This window comes from Panthera onca, chromosome F2 (genome assembly GCF_046562875.1).
Source record: "Panthera onca isolate mPanOnc1 chromosome F2, mPanOnc1 haplotype 2, whole genome shotgun sequence".
Taxonomy (NCBI): domain Eukaryota; kingdom Metazoa; phylum Chordata; class Mammalia; order Carnivora; family Felidae; genus Panthera; species Panthera onca.
In genome coordinates this window covers 76,651,422-76,677,558 of record NC_138356.1, presented here as the reverse complement: position 1 = coordinate 76,677,558, position 26,137 = coordinate 76,651,422, and the positions used below count along the sequence as shown (strand labels likewise).

The window sequence follows — 26,137 nt, the reverse complement described above, 5'->3', positions numbered from 1 at the left end:
TGATGGCCTGTCGCCTCCCACTGAAAAAGGAAGCTTCTGGAGGACGGGCTCCCTGATTTGTTCTCCGCCCGCTCTCGCGTGTAGGGCGGTGCCCAGCATAGGTGAGATTTTTGACAAGTATGTGTTTAATGAATTAAGCAACGGAGGCGGTAAATAAGAGGCCAAGATTATGGTAGCAAGAGCGGGAGCCAGGACAAGGGGACAGGTGGAAGGGGCGTTGGAAAGTTTGAATCCCTGGGATTCTTATTTGCAGGCGTGTGACTGACATCACCGACTCTGCAGGGGAGAGGCTGCAAGAAACAAGGAAGCTCAACTTCTTTTCCATTTACAACAATCTGGCTTATGTTCTACGGTTCCTGTTTGTTTAATTTCAAACAACAGGGTCCCCGGATCCCACCGTCACCGCGCCCCGCCTTCCCGAGCGTGCTGCTGGGTACTCAGCCTCTGGGCCGTGGCGCCCACCCACCGCACCCACCGCACCCTCTCCAGAACAGAACTTTCCGGCCTGGCACTCCCGAGCTGCAGAAATGTCGATCCGGCAAATGCAACGGCATGACTGACTGCAGGAGTAGAGGAGAATTGTGTTTTTAGGGTGTATCATGAGAAGATAAGGAAATGCGAGCTTATCAGAAGTTATTCTGTGGTTAACACGATGCTCCCCACGTGGAATGCACCGTCAAAGCTAATGCCTTGAGGAAACGTGTCTTCGAGGGAGGAGACGGACACTTTTCACAGCGCACGAGGCTCTTCTTGAAATTCCAAGACTGGGAAGCATGTTGCGTGAGCTTCCGGCAGAAGGAATAAAACATTCTCCCGGGGAATATTGAATTAAAATCACGTTGCACCAGTAAATGAAGAAAAGAGAACGAACAGAATAATCCTGTCCACAGGGATCAGGACCTTTACGCTCCGTAACAAACTACAAGAGAGGCATGAAGATCAGCTTTCCTTTCTGGCAGGACACGCCCACGTTTAGTGGTCCATCACGGAGACAAGAGACATCGTTTTCGAATCTGGAATATGTGTAGAATCCTGACCTCTGGCAGCGAGGGGCAGCCATACAGGGTTCTCTAGTGTGCACAATCTAGAGCTTCCTGAAATAACAACACTTTGTTTTTCTAGTTTATTTTCAAGTGGACGAGACTGAAACGGACAGCCTTTATTAAGTGATACACAGATCATTTGTTCGTTCGTTGTTGGGAGACCACAAAATAAGACGGGATTTTCCTTCCCTTTTTTAAAACAGGCTTTCCAAATTAAAGAAGCATACCGTTTTATAAAAACATTTCACAGGACATAAAATTGTGAAACAAAAAATTAAGACGATTTTCAAGCTCCCCAGTGAATTCATTTACTGACTAGGCACGTTGGTGAGTTGACAATTCGTAAGCAGTCCACAACTTGAAGGAAAGTCCCTGAAAGAGAGGAAAATGAAATATATTTGTGGACATCAAGAAACTAATAATTATCTACGCTCTGCTGGGGGTGGTGGGATTTAGGCAGAGGAAGCAGGCAAGCTGAAACTTTGGAGAAATAAGGATGTTAATGGAAGACGAGGCAAAACAAAATAACAGAAATTTAAGAACATAAAATATTTGTGTTTAGTAAGGCAGATGAATGGTTAACCAGTATGGTGAGAATCAAAATACTCTCCAACGCGACATTTATGGGTCTGATTTCAGAATGGCAATGCCTTGTTTTACATGGAACTCTAATACCAAAATGTGACACGGGTCCCCACAGGAACACACTGACGGGACAGTCCTTGACTTCGTGTCATCTGAGATGAGACCCAACTTTCAGAAATATTTACAAGTTTTTCATTAACGCCAAAGAATATATTTTGATGTGCTATATATTACACAACCATGATATCAAACAAACCCAGTGGCAATCGAGAGGGAACAAAAGCCACCCAATCACAACGGAGAAGTGGCCGTCACTCTACTCCACAGCTCTGGTCACACACGTCTGGCCCCAGGGACCCGTCACCACCACACTGTTTGCTCTTGGTGCCCTATGACCTGGTCCTTCCCAGCGCTCCAACATCCCCCATTGCTCTGCCGGCTCGGGCACCTGCTCACGTGCCCACGTGGGGTCACCAACGTCCGCCTTCCCGCCTGCACCAGCCCGTTAACACCCGGCATTCTTCTCCCTGCTTCGAGATCTCAACTGAGCTCTAGAAAGCTCCATGCAGGTGTCCCCTTCTCTGTGGAATCTCTGCCTCCTCGCCCTCCCTCACAGAGTTCACCACCGTTTCCTCTGCACGGCCTCTGCCTTCGCAGAGCCTGTTATTACTGCGTGGGGCCAGGGACGGTGAGCCACAAGGGCCACCCGCACGTGCTATGACTGACTAGGGCAAACCGGATTTAAAGGCTAATGCTGCACAAGGTAAACATCGAAGGCAGTAGATCTATCGGCTGGGGTGTGGTCTGGTTGATCAGTATTTCCTGAATCGAGTGCCAGCAGCCAGTACTCTCAGAGCGAATGGAAAAAAGGGTTCTTTTGGCAAAAAGGGAGAGGGAAGATCCCGACGTACTGTCAGGATCTGGGAAAGTAGGGAACAGGGAAAGGTGGGCGAGGACACTTCAAGGTACCCTCGTGGGCCCCCCAGACCGCGGGCGGCCCTCGGAGCCAATCTGCTCAGGCTGGGCAGCGGGAGGAGGCCCACAGCCTCACTTGTCCGCACAGGGATCCAACCCACGGCATGCCAGTCGCCATGCTGGGCGTCAGAGACCCTTTCAAACCCATTTTGAGTAGAGGAGTTTTCCGTGCTAATGGTTGTATACGGTAAGAACGCACGTGGCAGTCGGAGTTCAAGTTTCCCCCGGAAAAGCATAATCAGGGACACCATTACGTCCGTAGAGAACCACGCAGTGATATTCCTAAAATATGCAAAGACTTAACGAACCTGGCTCAGAAATTCACTCTCAAAGACGTATACAAACGTGCACGATAACAGAGATGCAGGGCTCTGATTTCTAGCACTGTCTTTAGTGGGCGTAAAATACGGGAGGTGAACTGCACGTCTGTCAATACTTGTTTAAATTAGAATAGTTAGTTCATATATATACCATTCAGGCAATGGAGAGAAAAAGGCAGCTTTACAGTATAAATGACAGAAAATGAATTCTAAGCTATACTCTAAAGTGAGATGAGGGAGGTAGAAAACAGCATACTGTTCTGTATGTAAAAAAGCAACAATTAGAAAAGAAACCTATGCTTTGCTTACGCACAGACTATCTCTGGAAAAATGGACAAATACACAAAAAACCATGCAAACAGGTGGGTGTTTGGGGTACGGGTGGGAAAGAAGATCAACTTTCCATTCTATCCTTCGGAATTTTAGATTTTGTACCAAGCACATGGAGTACCTATTAAATACAGGACACATTTTGGTTTCCCGACTTCGCATTTCCCACTGAAAAAGCCAGTGGTCACAGGAGTTACTTAATCTCATTTTCACCGAGAAAGCAAACTCTTAAGAGTGCAAAGCGCTCAGTGCTGGTGTTTGAAAAGGCACAGGGTCGTCCGCTCCCCCCACTCACTCGCTCGCTCCTTGTGGAGCATGTCAGCGGCTCCTGCCGTGTGCCAGGGACCACGCTGGCACCTGGATGAAAAGTCAAACAAGACACGCCTCCGTGTTTGCGGGAAGACAGATGCATCAACAAACAGGACAGAGACCCAGCTCTGGGAGCCCCGCTCACGTCACAAGGGCTTCTGCGCCTGCTCACTTAGTCGGTCTCCCCTTTTAGTGGCCTGTCAGGTACGAGGGACCTTCTGAGGTAGCAGACAGGGGACGTAAGGCCTGGATCTTGCCAGTAGTGGTCAAAAGATACTTTTATGTATCTAGATCTACATCTGAATGATGTAGATGATTAAAACCTGTTTAGGGGCACCTGGGTGGCTCAGTCGGTTAAGCGTCCCACTTGGGCTCAGGTCCTGATCTTGCAGTTCATGAGTTCGAGCCCCGTGTTGGGCTCTGGGCTGACAGCTCGGAGCCTGCAGCCTGCTTCGGCTTCTGTGTCTCCCTCTCTCTCTGCCCTTCCTCTGCTTCACTCGGTCTCTCTGTCTCTCTCAAAAATAAACATGAAACAAAATATATTTTTTAAACCTGTTAAATTCTCTGCAAATGGAAGGGTGACTGACTCCGCCCGGTGAGACCAAGGACATCCTGTCCGGTCTCCCGTGCTGTGGAGACACTGTGCCGCCTCAATTCATCAGGTTCGCTCATGTATCTGACTGCTTGTTCACCTGCCACTTCGTGGGCACAAGACATGGTCCATACATGAAAGATGTTTCTATGCCGGTCGGAGGGTGGGTGGAAAGGAAAGTGAACAGCCCCTCGAGGGACACTGTTTTGCAGAATTCGGGCAGCTACAAGGGTTCTCCACCCCCAGGGATCCCACACCCGGGCCTGATGTGGCGACCGTGTGCCAAGGAGGCTTCCCCGGCAAGGCCAAGCTTCACGGTTCACTTCAAAGTTGGACAGACCCTAACGACTAGCTGTGCCAAGAGCTGGGTGAGAGGGAGGGGCGAGGAAATGTGACTCAGGCAGAGGAGGACAGGAAAGCACTGTGAGGGATGTTCAGTAGCAAGGCTGGAGCAGGGTGGGGTGGGGCGGGGTGGGGACACTGTTTTGCAGAATTCGGGCAGCTACAAGGGTTCTCCACCCCCAGGGATCCCACACCCGGGCCTGATGTGGCGACCGTGTGCCAAGGAGGCTTCCCCGGCAAGGCCAAGCTTCACGGTTCACTTCAAAGTTGGACAGACCCTAACGACTAGCTGTGCCAAGAGCTGGGTGAGAGGGAGGGGCGAGGAAATGTGACTCAGGCAGAGGAGGACAGGAAAGCACTGTGAGGGATGTTCAGTAGCAAGGCTGGAGCAGGGTGGGGTGGGGCGGGGTGGGGTGGAGAGCAGTGCTGGAGCAGGGCAGGGAGGGGTAGAGAGCCTGCTGGAGCAGCCCGGAGGCACGACCAAGATGGGGCCGGGCTTTGTGTTCAGAGCCAGGGATCTGAGCTTTACCCTGAAAGCCATGGGAGCCACTGAGGGGCTCATCACACAAAGATCTGAAAAACGACTTCAGGACTAGGTGCTCATCACTGAAACAGAATCCCACTGAGAATCTAATCAGTGGGATTAGACAAGAGGAGGACGCAAGTCAGACTGGGAAATGTCCTACGACCCATCTCAGAGATGGAAACAGAATCAAGACAAGGTAGATTTTGTTATTTCAAACACAATGATGGTTTTATTTTTCCCTTTCTATCTGTGTAAGACATTGACGGATATAAGCAGTAGACATTATCTGCATAGAAAGTAACAAACTTTGTTATTTATATTCACGACCTAAATCGTATCAAGTGGCTTACGTTTTGGTTACTTAGACTTCTGATTACATTTTTATTTTTTCTCCAAATCATTCGGTTTAGACTCTGGGATTCGTGTCTCTGTACACACTGGCCAGAGCAGAGTCACTGTCTAATTGTGAGTGAAACCAATGAGCTAGACTGTCTGAATTGTAATACTATTGACACGAGCGGGTGTTTTGTTTGCTCTCTGCTAACTCCTCCTAACCGCCCCTGACACTGTGTGTTAGGAATCCTACTGACCCCCCGACCCCTCTTCCCTATTCATGGTCTTCCTAATAAGCCCTTCCTCTGCGGCGAGGAGGTCGAGGATGAAAGGTAGGGCCCTGTGTTTGAGACAGTGTGTCCGGGTATCGGATCGACAGCCCGTGCAAACAGGTTCCTACAAAGCTCTTGCTGGAACGGAGGTGCCCGAGGCACTTTCTCCGCCTCGGGGGCTGGGGTAGGGCAAGTTTGGAGATGAGGAGGATATTATTACTGAAAATGGGGTCAGCGTGTCTAAGCTTCTTAGCAGGAACCGCGAGGCCCTTCGCCACGCGTCTCGTGCCTACCCAGACGGCATCGCCTGCTGCTTTCTCTGATTGCCCGACGTAACTGATTTCCTAGATAATCGTGCTTTTTCATAGCTCCGAGTACTTACATAAGGCAACAAGCAAGAGCAAATACTTATGTTAGTGCCGCGCACGTTTCTTGTCCTTCTACAGCGACACTGAGGTGGGGGTCTCATTACTGTGCCATTTTATGGGTGGGGAAACTGCCACTGCAGCTGCAGTCGAGAGAGGTTTAGTAACCTAACCAAGGTCATAAAGCCGGTAGATGACGGAGCTGGGACCGGAGTGCTTCCAAGAACCCCTTCCCCCATGTGGTCAGGTTCTCTGTTCCTGGTGCTAATTCCCCTGCTGGCACCCGCCCCACCTCCACCCACCCACCTAACAGGAGCGTCTCTCTTCCACACGCCTGCCTCTGTCCTACCGACACCCTCCTCGACCATCTCCCCCGTCGGCTGTTGCGTCTTTGGGGACGGGATGATGTCCCACAGCACAGTCTCTGCAGCACAGCAGAGGTTGGGTCAGTGGACCTGAATGAATACTGATAGCGGATCAACAAGGCATCTCCTGAATATAAGAAGATCCAGAGCCTAAACGCAGTCAAGGAAATTTCCCAGGAGGGAATCTGGGGCAGAGGTGGAAGACAGCCAGAGCGGGGAGTACCTCTCAATCACATCGAACTAATGCTCAGTGTTGTGGGAGTCACTTCCAGGGATACAAGGTAACATAAAGAGCAGCCCCTGCTCTTAAACGGCCTTTAGTCCAACGGGGGAGTCAGTGCTCGTCCAGAGGAGCGACAGCGTGATGGCCACCAACAACACAGACTCTGGACAGGACGCGACGGTTCAACGTTGGCTCTACGCGTTGCAGGGTGTGTGAGTTGATGTGAGTGATTTCACCCCTAGAAGCTTAAGTGTCTTCCTTTGTAAAAAGGGGAGGACACTCACCTTCTTAGAGCTTTAAGGATTCAGTGAAATCACTTACTGAGAGTGATAAGCTCGTGTGTGGTCACAACAGCAACTTGTAGCCAATCTGAGTCCTGTGACATCAACGCTGAAACGAAGAAGTACCAACCGGATTCAGAGAGGGCCGAGGGATGGTGGCCACAGAAGGGAGGGCACCAGGCCACGTCCCGGAGAACGGGCCTGGTTTCCGTGGGCGAAGGAGCGGGGGCCAGCATGTATGGTTACAGTCCACCCCTTCCATCGCCCTCCAAATTACTTGGAGGGGAGGAACAGGGAGAGAGAAGGCTTGGCAGGTACGTGCCAAGTACAGGAAGCCCTTGAGGCCAAGCAGGAGGCTTCTCGTCCGATAGCATTCCTGGTGGTTCCAGACCTTTCTGGCTCACAATCCCTTTTTACAGTCCAGGGGAGCTATGGGTTCTTTAAAAAAATGAAAATAAACATAAAATTGAACAATAATTCCTGAGACTTAGCTCTGAAGAGGGGGTAAGCCTGGGGGTTTACCCCCTGGGGACCGATCTTTAATCCCTCACTTAATAAACCTACATTTATTATTCAGTGTGCTAATCCCCCCTCCAAAATTACTTAATATGGAAGGAAAGTAGTGACAACCTTCAGTGTAACATTACACATTGAAAAAAAATTCCCTTTTTGTGCAAGAAAAGACTCTCCCCACCCCTCAGAAACCCAAACCCCAAAACCTTATTTTGGTCCATGAGACTAAAAAGAACTATTCTCTTCCTAACAGTAATTTGATTTCAGGCTAATTTTGGCCAGTGGAGGGGAAAAACGCTCAGCTATTTCCAATACTGATTAAATATGTGTATTCCACTTCACGTTACTGTATGACTTTCCAGGTTACAAAACACCCTTTAACATTCGCTCACTTAATTCTTAGTAACAACTATATGAGATAAGCGTCACTCTCATTGAGCTGCTGTCCCGAGGTACACAGGAAGGGGCAGAGCTCAGATACAAATACTTTTAAAACATAAGACTCTCTGGGAATGTAAGAGCTTAAGTAGCAGTGTTTCTGATGGTTCAGAAAAACACAAGAATATGGTGAGACCAAAACTAACGATACATTTCCCTCACAGATCCCTAAATTTTTAAAAGAATTATGCAATTTCATAAAACATACTTTATAGTACTTATTTATAAAATAGTTTGTTTTGCAACATCAGAAAGGAAAATCACACACACGGAATCATACTTTCAGAAGCCCTAGGATACGTATTGTCAAAAATCTGCAGCCTATCGGTGTAATTTTTTGCCTGTAAATATATAGAGAGAACACAGTTTTTGTTTTTGTTTTTTTTTTCTTCAAATCGGGCTCGACACCCAGCGTGGAGCCCAATGCAGGGCTTGAACTCACAACCTTGAGATCAAGACCTGAGCTGACGACAAGAGTCGGACGCTTAACCGACTGACCCACCCAGGTGTCCTGCCACACAGTCCGTTTTTAGAAAATAACACTGGGATCATATTATACATGAGGCTTGATAAACTGCTTTTCTTCCCTTAATAGTTTGGAAATTTTTTCATATGGTTGACTAAACGTATTTTTTTACCGAAGAAAGTAATCCAGATATTAATAAATAGTGGGACGACCGGTGTCTCTGCCTTGTGCATCACAACCAAAGCTGACTGCGTCTGACTTGTTTACGTTCAGGAAGCTTCTTTGCTGACCGGAGGAGTTAATTCGCGGTAATCACTAGTGCTGGTAATAGGAACCAGCATGGGATATTTTCCATGTGACTGTAGACAAGCATGAAATTGTCTTCATCTCCCGCAACACATCAAAATAATTGGAACAAAAGGCACGTACCTTTGTTTGCTCCCCGGGCACAACCGGTTCCTTTGACTTCCCAAGATGGCTGACATTTCCTAACAAACAAACAAACAAAAAAGGCCTTTTTACTCAAAGAGAAGGAAATCTCTTAAGAAATAAAAATTAAACATTTTATATAATCTACAATTAAAAAAAAACTTAACCCAAACGATTAAAAGAATAACTTTATTAAATATTTGTCAGTTTTAAGAAGTGCCCTCAATTACTAACCAAATAACGTATTACAAACCACTAGTTATGAGGTTTTACATTTGTTTAATAGGGAATAATTGGCCCCAATTAAACTGACTGAACTAAGGCTTTTTAGATTACTAAAACAAATTAAACTTTTTAAAATGAGAATTTAGGTGATCTTAAAACCTCTCTAAAATGGATAATGAAACTTGCTAAGTTGTAATCTCCCTGGTTTTATTAGTTATATTAAGATAAATTAAGTGAGATTAAAATCTTATTTGATTTATTTACCTTTGACAATGAAGACCGTTTAAGGGTTACACATCCTCAGCCTTGGCGAGTGCGACTCAATTAGTCAAGTCAGAGTGTCTTTAAAAGCTTTGTGCTTATTGCTTCCAGCATGGAGCGAGGTGTTCATTAAGGTACCAAAATTCTCATAAAAAATCCAAAGTTGCACTAGTGAAAAAACGCTCAACAAGATGAAAACTGATCACATGTTTTTCAGAAAATCAGTATAGTTATTTTAAAACCAGTTTTTAAACAAGATTTGGTTGTGCGTAGGTTTAACGTGTCACTCACGCAGCTTGATAACCATTTGGACTCTTTAAACAGCATTTAAATCTACGGTGAGTAGAGAATGGTACATTTAATTTTATACCATTTTTTAAGTAAGTTGTACAATGTTTAGTGTGAACCCTTTTATGACAAGCGTTGTTAAATGAACTCTTTCCCTGTTTACAACTATTTATGAAGGCCTTTTTAAATAAGCAAAACATGAAATTGTTAGCTCACACACACGAAATTTCTTTCAAAAGTTTATTTAGTATCAAGCAAGAGGAGACTTTGCTTAACACTACAGAACATTTCAAGACTTGAGTTACAAAAGAATACCACATTATTTGCACTTGTAATTGGCTTCCCTTTTTACGCATGTTGGCAAGAGAAAAAAAAAAAAACTAGCATATGGCTGAAAGATAAAATAACTAAATTTCTATGGAAACCTTTAAAATGAAAGGTGAGGCTTATGTTAAAAGGATGGATTAACATATTTAGTAAACCTATTTTTTTGTTTAACACTAGTTAATCAAAGTTATTTTTTTTTCCTTTTGATGACCTATTTTTTTCATATACAGACTGGAAATAACAAAATTTTACATGTCTTTTTTTTTTTTTTTTCCTTTTTTCTGCCCAGGTTGATGTTTCAACAAAGTAGTTTTAAAGTTCCATCCATTCAGATTTTAAGCATTTTGATTTATTTAAAAAGGGATTGTTCATAGAAAAAAATTACTTTGAACAGTATACAGGACTGGTGGAGATTGGCTATTTCACAACATCAGACAGTACAATCAGTATCTGCCATATGGCTGGTCTCTGTAGACGCCCTTTGCTGTCCTCGCTGAAGGTGCCTTGTGTCTTGAGTTAGTCCAGTCCTCTTGCCCTAAAATCAGTAAGACGAATCACAATTAGATCACTGCCATGGATCCCGCTGGCTTCATTTTTCAGAATCTAACTTAACCCTTGAACCAACGGTAGCTGTCATATTGAAGACATATATCCCTGATGCACTAGGAAAAAACCAACGGTATTTACTTAAAAAAATCACAGACACAATGGAAAATGGTTGTCCCATTAACAAAACCTAACAGCATGGGAAGAAAAATGACTTTTGTGTCTTCAATGGCAACCGACTTCGCAAGAACTTGCCTTTGGGCCACTCATTTAACCAAAGCTCACAAGCTCAAACAGCAAAGGGAACTGCCTTTTGCTAAACGTCAAGATACTTCTGAATGGGAAAGAGAATGGGAAGAGGATCACTTAAATTTCTTTCTTTCTTTCTTTTTAATGTTTATTTTTGAGACTGAGAGGCAGAGTGCGAGCGGGGGAGGGGCAGAGAGAGAGGGAGACACAGAATCCGAAGCGGGCTCCGGGCTCCGAGCCATCAGCACAGGGCCCGACGCGGGGCTCCGACCCACGAACCGGAGATTGTGACCAGAGCCGAGTCGGATGCTCAACCTACTGAGCCACCCAGGCGCCCCCACTTAGATTTCTTTCAACAGCAAAAACAGAAAACGCAGATAAAAACGTGTGCAGGCAAAAGGAGACAAACACAAAGAGCAACGCGGGGATGGGGAGGGCAAGAGAATCGCCGACACCATGGCTCCCGGGCCCTTCCACGGAGAGTTCAGTGAAGGACAGTTGTGTTGGGTGGAATGCGAACGCCCCGACAATTCTTCCTGGATACGAAACACACCCAGTGACGGAATGTTCGTTGTCAGGCGTCACACCAGTGCCTCCATCCCAGACACGGGTCTGGAGTAACAAGAGGCATCGGTCATCTAGACCTCCTGAAACTAAACACCCGTTCAACCCCAGCACTTTCACCCAGTCGTCACAAGTCTCTGCCAGCAAATGGTTAACGTCTCTGCGGCAACGTACGGCAAGTGAAAAGCCATGTGTCCACTGAGACCAATTTAAAAAGGCTGTGAAGGAAAAACACTTAAAATGACCTCTTCTTTTGATACAAACATGCAATCAACGTCACTCCCTCAAGCTAACTTGCATCAATTTAAGCGGACAGCATCCAGCAAACCAAGGTATTTCTCTTAAGTGTTTGTTACAAATAACAAAAAAAAAAAAAAAAAAAAAAAAAAATCCAAGGTGAGGTCATCACAGCTTGGGGGCAGGTGATATAACAAAATGCACTTCAAAAGGAACACTGGAAAATGGTTTTTCAGTTCTGTTCAGAGAAATGTCAGAACATCCATTAACCAGAATCCTGATTCACTTGCGCTGGGTACCGGGCATTTTATCAGAGCTTTGCAACTGATTGAAGCTTCCTGTTCTCTGATCTCTTTGCCCTCCGGCAAAGGAGCTTCTTACCATCATTATGTTGCTGCCGCCAATTCTTTTAATTAAACCTGTCTTCCTCCCGCACACTGGGACTTGGGACACGGATTCTCCTGCATCTCTACCAGCTCCCACTGAATTCAGACGGGTTTAGCTGTCTCCCCGCAAGCTGGAGAGAGGGCCCGACGTCCTGTCCCTGGCTCAGCGCTTTGGGAACCTTTGTGGAAGGACTCCCACAGGGATGTTTTCAGAGCATTTGCGATCGGAGAGGAATTAAAATATGAAGATGGGGGTGGGAGAATCGTTTTAGAGCTGCAGACTCAATGACTTCATTTTCCTTTACTGTCAAGAAGCGAAGACACTTCAGAAAGCGCCACGCTTTCAAGTGTCTGCAGTTTGGCAAACGATCCCTTAATTGAGAAAATCAGCACATGGCAATCAACCCAAACAGAAAATCTAAGTTGAGGATGTGAATCTAGGCAATTTTCTATGAGTATTTGGTCCTCTTTAAATATTAAATTTAAATCTTAAAGGAGCTTCTGAAAATAGCTAGATATGTACAGACGAACGGAGAGGAAGCTGCTGTTTCGGTCAAAACGTCTTTATGAGGTACGTTCTCCTCCGTTAAGATCTTGAAGGTGTTTCTGGGACCATCCCCCCGCTCTGCTTCCGGTTCACTCTGGCCAGGTACTCACCGTAGGAATCGTACGTCTCTTCACTGAGTCCATGTCCGTAATCATAGTAATCAGCACCACTGCAATGAACAAAACACGCAAGAAATAAAAACGTAAACAAAGATGAAAACGCAGGACAAAATGACTTGGCTGTGAGTCTGAATCACATTCAGCGAAGTATTCTAAAACAGTTACCAGAGGTTTCCAACTTTAATGCCTCATAACTGTGTTTGACACTTGAGCCACAGCAAGTGGCCAGTGAGCACGGAGTGAGCGCCTCTTGCGCATGACGGATACCAGACCGTCCTGGAGGAAGAGTCTGCAGAGACCGCGGGCGGGTCGCGGACAAGTGCAGCTGCCCCGTGCCTGGCGCCTCGCGGGTGCAGAGGGAGGAAAACCACGGGTTCTGTCCACCAGAAGGCAAGGACCTTCCTTCCTCTCTAGCTCCAGCCTCCCAGAAAGCCCGATGCTGTGTGACCTGTGGGCTTTACAAGGCCCGAGACTCCAGGTTTCGTCTCCCCAGGACTATGCCGTCACGGTCAGGAAGTGGCTACCGATCAGGAGGCCGGCACGATGACCGTGTCGTGACAGGAGAGCAGGAGGGCTCCCTGCCATCCGGTGACGGCAGCCTCACCACGTGTGTGAGGATGAGGCCGAGCATCTTTTCAAAGCACAGGCGCGGCTGCGTTCTCACGTACAGCGTCCTTGAGAAAGCGGGGGTCGGAGGGAGCCCGTCACCAGGGCCATTCTGCTGCAGACGATGTAAAGGAGGCTACACGTACACAACATATTTCAATCAGGCATAATTTTTTATAGGAACAGACCTATGGAAAAATCTAGATTACTAACCCACGGCAGATATAAGCAGTTTACGACGCTATTTTGAGGATCCAAGGGGGAGCTCCCACTCACCCTCTCAGGCTGTCCGCTTTCCCACTCTACTTAATTTTGTAGGGAAACAATCGTCCTGAATTTGTTATCCTGGATTGTCATGGAAATAAACATTCTCATTATTCCAACCCCATGCAATCAAGTAAGAAGTTCTAATCAAAATGGAAAATGATCAGCTCAGCTGCTTAACACCTTAAGAAGTTGCAAGATGAATAATAAACTCCACGCTGTGAGTGTTGCCGAATGCCAGCTGCCGAGATCCCGTGGAGTCCTCACGGCAGCCCCCGAGGTGAGTACGACTGTCATACCCATTTTATAGCTAAGGATGCTGCAGATCTGAAAGCCAGGGCGCCGACCTCAAGTCTCACAGAGAACAGACAGGTGACACGCTCGTTGGTCAAACCCACACCTGGCTCTCCTCCCCACGCTTCACTGTCAGGTGAGCACTACCAGAGACTCATCGGCTCCCACGGCCGCAGCACAGCACGGCGATCCTAGGAGGAAGGGGTAAGCACGGGGGCGGGGGGGGGGGGGGCGCCCCTTTTTGCCTCAAGCGTGTGGGCAAGGGCCTTCACCTCTGCTCCGCCTTCTGCCAGAAATGTTCTTCTTTCCTCTCCTTCCAAGCTACCTGCTCCTCAGTCTTTAGCCACAATGTTACTTCCTTGGGGAACTTTCCCAATCTCCCAGAGTCAGCGTGGCTCCCCAGAGCAGCCCTGTCCTTGCTTCTCCCCCACCCCCGCCCCCAGCACAGACCCACTCTACACGAACGGAGTCCACGGAGGAGGTGCGCCCCCACCATCGGCTGCGTCGTGGTGGCTTCCTGGACAACGTTAATGCTCGAGCAGCCCTGAGCACCCGAGGGGGGAAGCCAAGGAAGGGGTAGGGAGAGGGAACAGAGAGGAGATGGCGGCAAGGGCCTTGCAGGCAGGGGAACGGCACACACGAGGCACGGATGCAAGAAACAGACTTCAAAATTTGAGTCTACAAGTACTTCCATCAGGGTCAAGAAGCACTGACCAAATGCCGAGCCTAGAATATTCCTCAGTATAAAATGCCTCCTCCATGTGCAAAATATAGGTCAGATCTTGTTCTCCTGGCTTACTCACATCCTCACGAGCTAATTAAACACAGTGTCCCATACTGGTGATGACGGGAGCCTGCTGGCATGGAGATGGAACGTACGCTCTCTGGAATGTTCTGTGTTAAGCCTCATGGTTTTTTCAAGCATTGCCCAGGAACAGGGCAGTCGCTCTTACAGCTGACCTATTATATACCAAGTGGCGATGTGTAATTTTTCTGAGGAATCGCGTGTGGCTACAGAGTTTTAAAAAAAGGTCTTCAGATGGAGAACTGGCACTCCGCGAGGGCGTGGCGTGGGAGGAAGGGCCTCTGATGAGTGAGACCCGGGCTGCACTGACCGCCTCTCTGCAGACATGATCTCACTGAACCTCCACAGAGTCGCCATCCTTGAACATGAAGCAGCTGAGGCACAGTGACGCTGAGCCACCAGGTCACACAGCTCAGAAGGGACAGCACCTACACTCGAAGCTCAGGTGCCAACGTCACCACGTGCTGAAGACCTATGCCAGGGGCGGGGGGCGGGCTGTGCGGTTCACCCAGACCTGCCCCGCTCCCTCCCCGAACGTCTCACTTGCCCCTCTGGGGTTTCCGTGACCCCTCCTTGCACCCGGAAATGTAAGTCAGGGTCCACGTGAAACTCACTGCCGTGTGATCGTGATGAATTACAACTGCTTTACTTGTCTGTCTGGCCTCAAATTCCCTCCCTCCCTTTCAACAGTTGCAATTTTCCTTCAGGGCAGCACACAGATCTACCAGGAGAGGGAAAGAAACAAGAGGGACTGGCTAAAAAAACATCAAAGAAACATTCACATTAAAAAAAAAAAATCCAGCAGAAACAAGAATGAAAGAAACAATATTGCTTTCCTCCCTCTTAAGGTTTTATAGCTTTAAATAGGAGAATTGCTTCAGTAGAATACTCTTTTTCATCTTGAGGACAGAAATTCAGAAAGGAACGCCCTGTTGAAATGTCAGTGTCAACGATGGGTCAAACATCTGAGTGTGAACCTGGGCGTCCACCTGCCGGGCTCCCGGCGTGGGGGGGCGTCCTGCTCACTGTCTCAGCACCCCCGTCCATCAAGCCACGGGCCTGGTGTAGGTCCTGTGCGGACCCCGGGCAGCTGTGACATTCTTGATGGCTCATGCACTGCAGTCGGCCACAAAGTAGTCAAAATAACTTCTCATTTTGTTGGGGGAAAAAAAAAATGGCTAATGTTTCGTGGAAAACAGCACTAAATTAAATGAACCTCGGTCCTCTTTCCAAAGGTCAGAAGTTACAGCAGAATGGCTCCTTAGACAAATAAAACCCTGATGTTCTTGAGAATTTTATCAGTCACACAAAGTGAATTACGTCTTCATAGAACTGCAAGAATTTTCTTTCCTGAGACAGGCCTCCACTGTTTAATGCGATGCTGTTGGTGACAGGCACTGAAGCTAATCAACATAGGAGTCGAGCAAGAGCTTTTTGACCAAACCAAGTCTTTATCAAATGGACTGAGCAGTAATGAACATCAGCGCAGACTGGAAATTTGTCTGTGAAGTGCCCTAACACCATTCAGCATAAAAAAAAAAATGGGGGTGAAGAATGTTTCCCATGAACAGGAGGATAAGAGGTAGCATAATTTGGTCCAGCAATGGTTTGGTGATAAGACAATCTCAGTTTTGACAGGTGAAAACTTGAAACTGACATCTGCTATCATTTTGCCCAGTTTCTGATTATTTATTACAAGACTGTCGTCAAGCCAGGAAGCTGGGAGCAGCTGAGCCCCACTCTTATACCTGTCAGCTCCACCGAATTGCTCTGCCAGCACCTTATCTCGTGCACCTCAAATGTCTATTAACCAGAGATGTGTCCTAATTCCCAAGGATGAACTAAAAACCCAACATAAGGCAAAAGGGAAAAGACACTAAAAATCTCTTCATTTACGCATACAATAACATTACTAGTAGGTAAGAAAATACAGTAGGCCAAATACGCATCAACTCCCATCAAAAGGGATCCAGGGAAGCTGCTCCCTGCACGGGTCAAGAGTGGGCTTCCCTTGCTGGTCCTATGGCCACGTCTGCCCAAGCCCTTTATTCCCCGCTGTTCTACCCCGTCTCAGTGGTAGAGGGAAGTGTAGGTATGCAGCAGAATTCCTCGCTTTCCCCGAGGTTCTTGGTTTTACCAACCAGCGTATAGAACGCTCCCCCCGCCGAACCCCCCGCCAGCACACACTCTGGGAGAGAACACGGGGGTCAAGGAGCAAACTGTAGTACTGGGACCAAGTCTACCACTCCTGAGACCTTCTATTCTCCACGGACAGGGGTCCAAGAGGAGGACAGAACCTCTGTCCCCAGATCACCCTGTCTCTGTGGGACCAAGAAGGCAATCCTGACATTGATCTGTCCCGTCCTTTTAACCTCTTCAAGACTCTCCACCAATTTCTACTTTAAAGTCTCTGAAACCAACTTCATCAGGCCTCTTGCTGGTTTTTATGTCAGCTCGGGAAGCTCTCGACCACTAGGATGCTCTTATCCCCAGGACTCCTAAAGTCCTGCCTGCCTGCTGCTGTCCACCCTCAGCACCTACCCCACTCTGAAATTCTTCCCCCAGGGCCCCCTGGAATTCACAGCCCACCACTGGCAAAGCTGCCTATATAATCTCAGCCTCCTCTTGGAACACTCCTTCCTCACTGGAAACTTGATTCTCCTCTGCTGACAGTTATTTCCTGGGTTGTTTCCGGGCAGCCTTCTCCAGTTTTTATCTCCCACAGCTCATGTACCGTTGGGCCCAGAGGAAGGGGGAGCATCTTCCCTCTCCCAGTACCATTACGTTCCATTCCTCCATGCCCACACCTAACTCGGAATCTCCCAATAGCATCACTGTCCTAAGTCGTGGGGATTTCAGCAGATGGACAGAAGAGCCTTCCAACAAGCTGGTCTCTCAATTCCCTGGACGACTCTTGTCCATCCATCTTGTTCTAGGCTCTTTTAGCCATTAAAAGAGTCACGCCCTAGACTTGCCATTACCAATAACAGAAACCTTCCCCACCTCGCTCAGTGTCCTGTTCCCACTCTATGACGTCCTCTTTCCTGCTTCACCCAGTCCCTCCAGTACATCATCCTTTCACATCCATTGAAACCATCCTCCCCCACGACACCCCTTAAACCTTTCATCAAGGGAACCACCCAACCGCAAGTGGCTGAAGTCAATACTCAATTCTCAGTCCTTGTGCTTAAATGACTGCTCACCATCTGTTACAAGGGACCTCTTCCTTGACATCCTTTCTTTCCTTGGTTTTCAGGCTGCTGCATTTCCTGGTTTCCTTCCTGTGTCACTGGCTAGACCTCACCTGATGACCTGTCAGTTCCTCCTTTTCCTCAGACCTCTTCAAGTTGGAGAGTTCCAGACTTCAGACCTTGGTCCTCGTCTTCTTTATTGACCTAAACTCCCTTGTGATTTTGTCCAGTCTCTTGCTTTGTATACATCCTAAACAGCAAAAACTAGCCCCGATCTAAGAACCTCTCTTAAAGTTTACATTCAAGTGTTAACTGCCTACTCGACACCTCAACTTCAATGTCTAACAGACATCTCAAATTTAACAAGGCCCAGACTCCACTGGGCCTCTCATCTTATCCCTAAATCTGCTCCAGCCAAGCTCCCTAGATTTCAGCTGACAGCAGAGTTTCTTGTTTGCTCAGGTCAAAAAAAGTTTGTGGAGTCGTTCTTTTCACGGCTATTCCCTTTGCCTAGAATGCTCTTACCTCTGGACATCTGCATGGCTAACTTCACCTTTCTCAAGTCTCTGCTCAAATGACACTATGTCAACATGGTCCGTTCAGATCACGACTGCAATCTCCCTGTCTGGCAACTCTCATCCGTATCACTCTGCTCTACTTTTTTCTACAGCATTTGCCACTTTCTAACATACTATCTACTTACTTATTATTTTTACTGTCTATGTCCTTTCGGTAGAATGGGACTGTGAGCTCTACAAGAGAGGGACTTGGGGCTGGTTTATTCAATGACATACCTCAAGCTCCCTGAGAATGACACCTAGTACAAGGTAGGAACTCAGTAAAGTTTGTTAATTGCGCTGACTGAATTGTAAGCAAATCATTGGAAAATTATGGCCAAGACAATACAAGAAAGACCAAGTGTTATTAGTGGATAAAGATGAACAAGAGGTCACTCCTCTTACCCCACTTCTCAAGGTGCAAGACGGAACGATTCAAAGGCACTTAATATTTTCTGGCTGTTGACTAAACTTGACAAATAGAATTAAAAGGAAACACTAAGCCCAAGTGTGGCTGTATACTTTTGAGCACTTGCTATGTGAGAGACACCATTCTGAAAAATGGAGATCCAGAAATAGGTAAGGTGTGATCTCTGCTCTCAAGAAACTAACCAAGATGAGCATGTATTTCCACAGAGTAGGGTGTAAGTGTGCATGAGCACAGAAGCGTGTCCAAGATACCTTGGGGTCAGAGTCTCAGGTTGTTGGGGGGTGAGAGGAAGGTACGAAGGTAACACATGACTGGCTGAGGGACTGAATGAGGAGGAAAGAAGCGACAGGTGAGTGGGGGTCAGACTACAAAGTGGTTCACGAACTCTCAAAAACGGGGAGTTAACTCTACTAGTTCACCTGGTATACACAGGGCACCAACAATGTGCACGTGTGTGTGCATGTATGCGTGTGCACAGATGTATACTCTTTTGCCCTTAACCTCATGACAAACTGACGAAGTGGATATTATTATATCTCCTTTATATACAATAAAATTGAAGGTCTGAGAAGTTAACTCAACTATCCAAGGATGAACAAGAACAAGCGAGGACCAAAGCCCTAAGTCAGGTCTGTCTGATGCCACAGCGGATGTTTATCCTACTCGAGCTGTTGCTCGGAGTGTGGAGGAGATCCTTCCAACAGGAAAGTAGTGAAAGTCTCTTAAATCACAACACTGCTTCTTTCCCTCATCTCATGTCACACGCACATCTCTCCTGGCACCTAACATGCCCTCCCACGTAAGTAATAACTTGTGTCTTTCTTCAACTTGTGAATTTTCTCTTTTACAAAATTCTCTTTGCCCCTTCATCCTTCTAGCTTTCCCACTCCGGTGACCCCAGTTTTGAAGTTCTGGGTCCCACCTCCCGTCTCCCTTTTTCTCCCATACTTGCTTGCTCTTTATCCTTTGCTGATACTTAATTTTTAAATTCCTGCCTCCCTAACTGGTTTGGCCTTTGTGGATTCCCAGTATTCGTCTCCATATGAAGATTTAATTACTTACTTTACAACCATCTTCTATTCTTTGGGCTCTGTTCTGTCAAAGTGTGGGTTTGTCAGTTTGTTGAGTCTGTTTTTTAAATGCTTAGTATATGCTGGATAGATAGGTGTTCATTTTCTGATTTGAGATTCTCAGTTTGCCTGTCTGCCGACACTACCTCTCGTTCAAAATAGCTTTCTTCTGGTGGTTGCGGAAAAGGGACAGAGTACGCTATTGGGTGGGATACGCAAGTGATTTGTTTCCCGTCCCTGGGCCTCCTGGTTGCCCTAAAGGGTGGTCCCATCTGAGGTCTGGCTTTGCATGGCTCCCGCTGTAACCTGGGAATGAACACCACGACCGCACTGCTGAGCATCCCTGGTTAGAAACCAGGGCCAGACCAGCCTGGCTGTTCCAAATGCAGTCTTCGATCAATTCCCTTGGTGCCCCTGTTTACAGCCACTGACATGGTTTTACGTCTTCCTAAACCTCCCCACCATTACAGCACCCTTCTCTTCCATGGTGGGGGGTGGGGGGGGGGGAGTGTTTCATTTGGTTTCCTCAAGGCTCTCGTTTCATCTGCTTTCCCTTCCACAATCTTTTGAAACTTGTTTCTGTCACTTCAGGGGATTCTGAACGGGGGCGGGGCGGGGGGGGGGCGATGGTGGAGCAGGTATGTGTTCTTAGTCCATCCTCTTGATTCCATCTTCCTGTCTCGTTTTAAATCCTTTTTGGTTTATAATGCATTATAGATTATCCCTTAATCCTCAAGGCCCTGTCTGAAGCAGACATATTATTTAATTTTACAGGTGAGAAAAATGAGGTCAAAGGATGGGAGCCATGTCTAACTCAACTGCTCCCTACAGTGCTGATCCTTCCCAGATCAGACAGGTAAGAGGAAGACTGATACGAACACGAGGGCTGAAGACCGTCCATGACTCACGCAAGAGTCTGTAATACGGACGTTGTGTTGCAGCAGTTGTGGCAATTTTCTGGGGTGGGAGGTGAATCTGGAATTCATCCCAGAATCATCTTCAGTGAATCTCTTCCAAAGTTTAATTAGTAAGTTCTGTGTTGTTTGAATTTAACATGAAAGGGCTGATGTTTTTCTGGATTATGTTGGCCCGTTCTTTTAAGATAAAATTTTATCTATAATCCTTTTGACAAAAATTAAAATTTTAGCAAACGTTTACGAAATGCTTATCATCTGGCAGGAAAAACTACCGGACTGAGCACACGTGGTCCAGACAGTAGCTCCGGACCGGCTGGCCTGGGCTAGTGTTTTCGCTCTACCTGGGAGCTTGTAATCCTTCTGCAACCATTAAGAATTTTTACAGATAAAGCAGAGTAAGTGAAAAGTAACATTTAAAATGCAATTGTGGGACTACTCTTGTTTTCCCAATATCACAGATAACTGAAAGATTTGAAATTCCTTCAGGGTAATTGGCTAAAAAATTTCCAATCTGCTTTCAGTAAGAGCCTTACTTCTCTAATAGTTCTTTAATAAGATTTCAGAACATTTCCTCAGGAAGGTGCCGAATAAATAAGTCTCCGAACTGGGCTGCACCGGTCGGATGGCAGAACGGCAGCCAAGGTCTGGTCGTGGGCCCACCGGTTTGCTACATCCGGGCCTCCCCCTGATGCCTGGTCACGACCGCCCCTCCTGGGGGCTGCTCCCCAAACGGAGCTAGCTTCCTCCAAGACGGGAGAGATGGGGGTAAGGGCACTTCATTCCTGTCTTCCGGGTTTTGCAAATCGTGTTCAGATCTAAACTCAAGGCTGTTAATCCTTTGTCCCTCTTCCCCTGAGGATTGCAAATCTGGACGAGGCAGCTTTGATGTGGGAGGAAGGCCAGGGCCAGCCCCTCTTCGTAGGCCACCCCTGGCTTCACAGCACCTCATGTGTGATGGGCACACAGGGAACACACTTCTGCCCTCAGGGAGCTGACGGCGTGAGGACAACTCAGTGGACCAAAGGGCTGCACGAGGGTTAAAGGGCCCTCGATAACTAGCTTCCTACGCTTGCCGCTGGGGGTGGCTCTCGCCCCGCGCTCTCCCAGAGCCCTAGTATATGCATCCTGCGTGTGCAAACCGGCCTAGAGCGGTGGTGTTCCAAGTGTGGCCTGGGCACTCCTGAGAGCCCCTGCCATCAATCACGGGTCTGAGCCCCACATCGGGGTCTGCGCTGGTGGCGCGGAGTCTGCTTGGGATTCTGTCTCTCCTTCTCTCTGCCTCTCCCCTGCTGGGACTCTCTCTCAAGATAAATACATAAACTTAAAAAACATTTTTTTTTAAAAAGTATGTTCGTTTAAACATGTCCTTGATGAAGCAGTACAGATTACTAATTTTAATAGATCTCCACTATTATTCTGCATAATGAAACAGAAGGGTGCTTACGGGAGGTCGGTGGCTGGCTGGGGCGTGGGGGTGACCTCGGGCTTTCTCGCGGCACAGCTTTCCACTTGAAAGAATCAAGTGCAGACAGACTATGGTTACTCCGACGCACGTATGTGGCAGACACGTTCTCAGAGATGAACGAAGTGAGCCTGTCTCTTCAGGAAAAACTGACAGCATTTGTTACCGATGACTCAATTCAAGCTTTCAGGTATGCGCTGCAATTTTGGAAAGTTAGTACTGACCACTGTAAACGGATAATAAGGCAGTACTTCTAGAGAGACCTCTCTGTTGAGACCGGTGGTGGTGGCAACAGATACGGCTCTTTCATACTGCCCAGGGAAATGCGTCACAGGACCGTGAAAACACGCACGTCCCAGCGAACCAGTGTTTTTCGTATGACCTAGGTCCGATGTTTCCAAACACACCAAATGGAAGACGGACCAAGGCGTTTCAATGAGACAGAGTATGACAAGTTTACTGATGTGGTTTCAGAATCCACGCTGCAGCTAACCTTTAGGAAACTACCACTTGCCAAGTTTCGGTGGAGTCATCAAAGAATACCCACAGTTAGGTGCAAAGCTGTCAAAATTCTTTTCTTTTCCACCTGCGTATTTGTGGTTCCAACTTCTTCAACCCAAACAACATGTCCCATCAGACTGAACACAGAGGCAGAGAGAAGAATCTAGCTAGCTCCCACGAAGCTGGACATTAAAGAGATTTGCAAAAATATAAAACAATACTGTTTTTGTTTTGGAAAGTAGTCATTTTCCATAAAAACAGATTTTTTTTATGTTAACATGCAATGAGTTGGCTACTGTCATGTATTTCATGATTAATAACTATCTTTAAAGTTTCTGTTTTTAATTTCACATGCAGTAAATGTTGGCAGATACAAGCCATACACACCAGACGGCTTCGTGGCCCTTACAATAAAGGACAGAGGAGTTCTGAGACCGAAGGCTTTAAGCCCGGGCACAGGTCACCTGCCTGCAGGAAGTGTGTGAGAGCACAGTGACTCCTACACACTGGCCTGAAGAATGATTCTTTGATCTGGAACAATGTCTCACCGTCCACCCGGTGACGGGGGAGGAAGAAGGGCTCACTCACAGAACTAGCCTGCGGACAGAGCCCCGTGTCACAGCCGCCCGGCCCCAGGTCTCACACATACCAGGATCAAAAACCGCCGTTTCTGGCAAGATAGGGAAAAGAGTCAGGGGAAACTTAAACTTCGTATAAGCAGGACAGATGCGTAGACCTCCCCAGATCCATCAGGCACAGATCTAACGTGGGGACAGTTTCAATTTCCTCACGGTACGTGTCACTTTCCAGTGCCCAGAATGCAAGAAAACAGAAGTAAAAAGGTTTGAAATAATGAGTTCTCTTTAGGAATTAGAAAAATTATATCCATTTGCCAATAACTGGACTATTTAAATGCTCAGCTTAAATAGCCAGATATAATTTACGGTTTAACCAGGGAACCTATTTCTCTGAGAGCAACTTCCAGTAATTCTTTTAGCACGAAAATTTAAGGTCTGATTTTTGGAATTCCAGACCTTTCGAAGTTGATATTGTTAACCTGATGTTAGATGTTCCATTGCTCAGGAGAGGACCCGTCGCAAGGCTGATAGGGGAGGGAAAACAAAGGCAGATTTAAGATGTGGTGTATACGTACAATGGAATACTACCCGGTGATGAAAAATGAAATCTTGCCATTAACTAGAAGGTATTATGCTAAGTGAAATTAGTCAGAGGAAGAAAGATATCCTATGATTTCACTCATGTGGAATTTGAGAAACTTAACAGATGAACATAGGGGAAGGGAAGGAAAAATAAAGTAAAAACACAGGGAGGCAAACCATAAGAGACTCTTAGATACAGAGAACAAAGTGAGGGTTGCTGCAGGGGAGGGGGGCCGGGGGATGGGCTAAATGGGTGACGGGCATTAAGGAGGACACTCGGGATGAGCACTGGATGTTCCACGTAAGTGATGAATCACTTGGTTCTACTCCTGAAGCCAAGACTACACTGCATGCTAACTAACTTGAGAATAAAAAAAATAAAATAATTTTGCCATGTTTCTTAAGCTCAGAAATAAGATTTGGTAAAAAGAGTAAGTGGAAAAAGGGGTTTAAAAAACTGTGGGGAATTATTCGTGGTCTCTGTTCAAATGATTAAGAGTTAACAGAAATTTCAATTTACAGTAGAATCCTATTTTAAAAATGGGTCAAAACCATAAACATTTTAAGAACTGTAACTGAAAAGTTTGTCTCCTATTGTTTTCAGAGACAAAAGAGGATTTTAAAATGGCAGATGAGAAAACAGAACATTTTCTTCTTTACGAATAAATTGATAGTGAACCGGTTACCTTTAAGTACGCGCCAGTCATCTGGTTTTGTCGAAGGGAGGCTACCGCAGTCTGAGCCGCGCTGTGACATCACTGACAGCTTCCATTTCTATGGGTCCCCTACGAAGGATACATGCACCTAACCCAGTCACTTAGCGCAGACCCTGTCACCGTTCCAGCCTCCCTCGTGCGAAGCGAGGCCTGGCCGCCGCGAGGGCACAAGCGCGGGGCGCCGCGGGAGGGCCGGGCGGCTTCTGGCTTCAGGGGGGGTCGCGGCTCTGCCACGCGAAGCTATTTGCCGAACCAACTGCTGGGAGCCAAGCGTTTCGGGCCTGCGTTCGTTCATTCAGTCGTGGTGTCAAGGTTTAAAGAAACAAAACGAATTCACGACCTTCGTAAAGCTTGTATTGTAGTGGGAGGGGCAGGCCGTGCACAGTTCGTGTATCAACACGGCGAGAATCAGAAGAGCAGGAAGGCAGAAAGGCCTGGAATCAAGCTGGTATTTCACAGCCTCCCCAGAGAACCCCCATTACCAGGGTGTCCTGTGAGGCCATGAAGGAGGATGCAGGCACCACACGCGGGAACACGTCCCGGGCAGGGGGACGGTCACGTGAGGGATGTGGGCTCACTCTTGGCACATCTGGGGGCCGGAAGGGCAGTGTGGGGGGAGCAGAGGGCCCGTGGGGGGAGCAACGGTCAGGGAGGAGGCTATGGCAAATCGCACAGAGCCAGACAGGCCACGGGAAGCCTTCGGTTTCTGTTTTAGATCTCGAGGGAGAGGGAAAGTTACCGGCAGTTTCCCCGGGGTTAGGGAAAACCAGCACTGCCACTGACGGAGTTGGGGCAGGTGCCATCGGGAGGTGAGCCCCGGGCACGCCGGGTCTGACAGGCCTCTGGGAAGGGATATCTACAGGTCAGGAGACAGAGCCGCACCGGGCACACAAATCCGGTCATGGCCACATAAAAGGTACTGAAGACCCTGAGCTCACGAGATCACTTAGGGACTCGGCACGCGTGGAGGGAGCGCAGGTTCTGGATAAAAAGGTTCACTGGATTTTGAATCCTGTCCTTGCGTTCGGAAGCAGTGTAACCTCAGGCAGGCGGCCTACTCTTTTTGTGTTTCAGCTTCTCGGAGTGTCTCAGAACTAAGAGGTGCTCAATAAAGACACTGAACGAAGGAGTCACCGAGCCGTCTGGCTTGCGGCTTCTCGGGAAGGGGAAGGGACAGCGGCTGGGTCTGCGAGGGGAGGGCGGGAATGGGTGAGTAATCCCGACACGAGTTCACGCGCACAAAACACCGGCCTGCCCCTTCGTCAGTGACCAGTAAACGTGACCTGATTCTTAACCCTACTGTTGTAAGTACGTTTGCAAAGTCTTATTTCAGATGTAACAATTACTTTGTCAGACGCAAAGATTTTAACCGCTAACGTAGGTTGGCCACAGAATCAGACACACACAGAGCTTGTCGTTTAAGGCTGATCCGCCCCCCCCCCCCCCCTGCTGTGGGGTACTTCTAAATTTGCCCTCACCATAAAGTAAAGGAACTTGCAGGTACTCTGCTGAGTCAAAGGGAAGAAAGCCACCCTGAGAGGTCACGTGGCCCATCCCCTGCCTTCAGGCCGAATTGTCTTAATCATCCGAGAGAAAGGGTTCTCTCTCCACTTCCAAAGACTTCCAGAAACAAGCCTGAATAACTTGCCACAGTGAGGCGCCTGAACAGGCCTGCCAGAAGATACTTGTTTTATATTTAACCTTAATC

At 47.4% G+C, this 26,137-nt stretch overlaps 1 protein-coding gene and 1 long non-coding RNA gene across 6 annotated transcripts in view; one reads left to right on the top strand and one right to left on the bottom strand.

Moving 5' to 3' along the window:
- Window positions 1–1,144: 1,144 nt before the first annotated feature.
- Window positions 1,145–26,137, bottom strand: part of KHDRBS3 (KH RNA binding domain containing, signal transduction associated 3) — a 189,906-nt gene continuing 164,913 nt past the window's right edge. For 3 of the 4 annotated variants that reach the window (XM_060611397.3, XM_060611399.3, XM_060611398.3), the window contains exons 8-9: window positions 12,448–12,506; window positions 9,708–10,343 (exon numbers count right to left, since the gene is read on the bottom strand). In XM_060611397.3, the coding sequence (XP_060467380.1) occupies window positions 10,252–10,343; window positions 12,448–12,506 (151 nt within the window). In that variant the 3' untranslated portion in view covers window positions 9,708–10,251. Of the gene's footprint in view, window positions 1,416–8,707; window positions 8,767–9,707; window positions 10,344–12,447; window positions 12,507–26,137 lie in introns of those variants that run through there. The other variant, XR_014136481.1, reaches the window with a different exon arrangement.
- Window positions 11,188–23,339, top strand: LOC132664568 (uncharacterized). 2 transcript variants are annotated; one of them, XR_013553494.2, is made up of 6 exons: window positions 11,188–13,606; window positions 19,166–19,402; window positions 20,448–20,529; window positions 20,853–20,985; window positions 22,092–22,242; window positions 22,439–23,339. It is a non-coding gene; the product is annotated as an uncharacterized LOC132664568 (long non-coding RNA). The 2 variants fall into 2 exon arrangements; XR_013553493.2 differs by having other exon boundaries at window positions 11,188–13,824.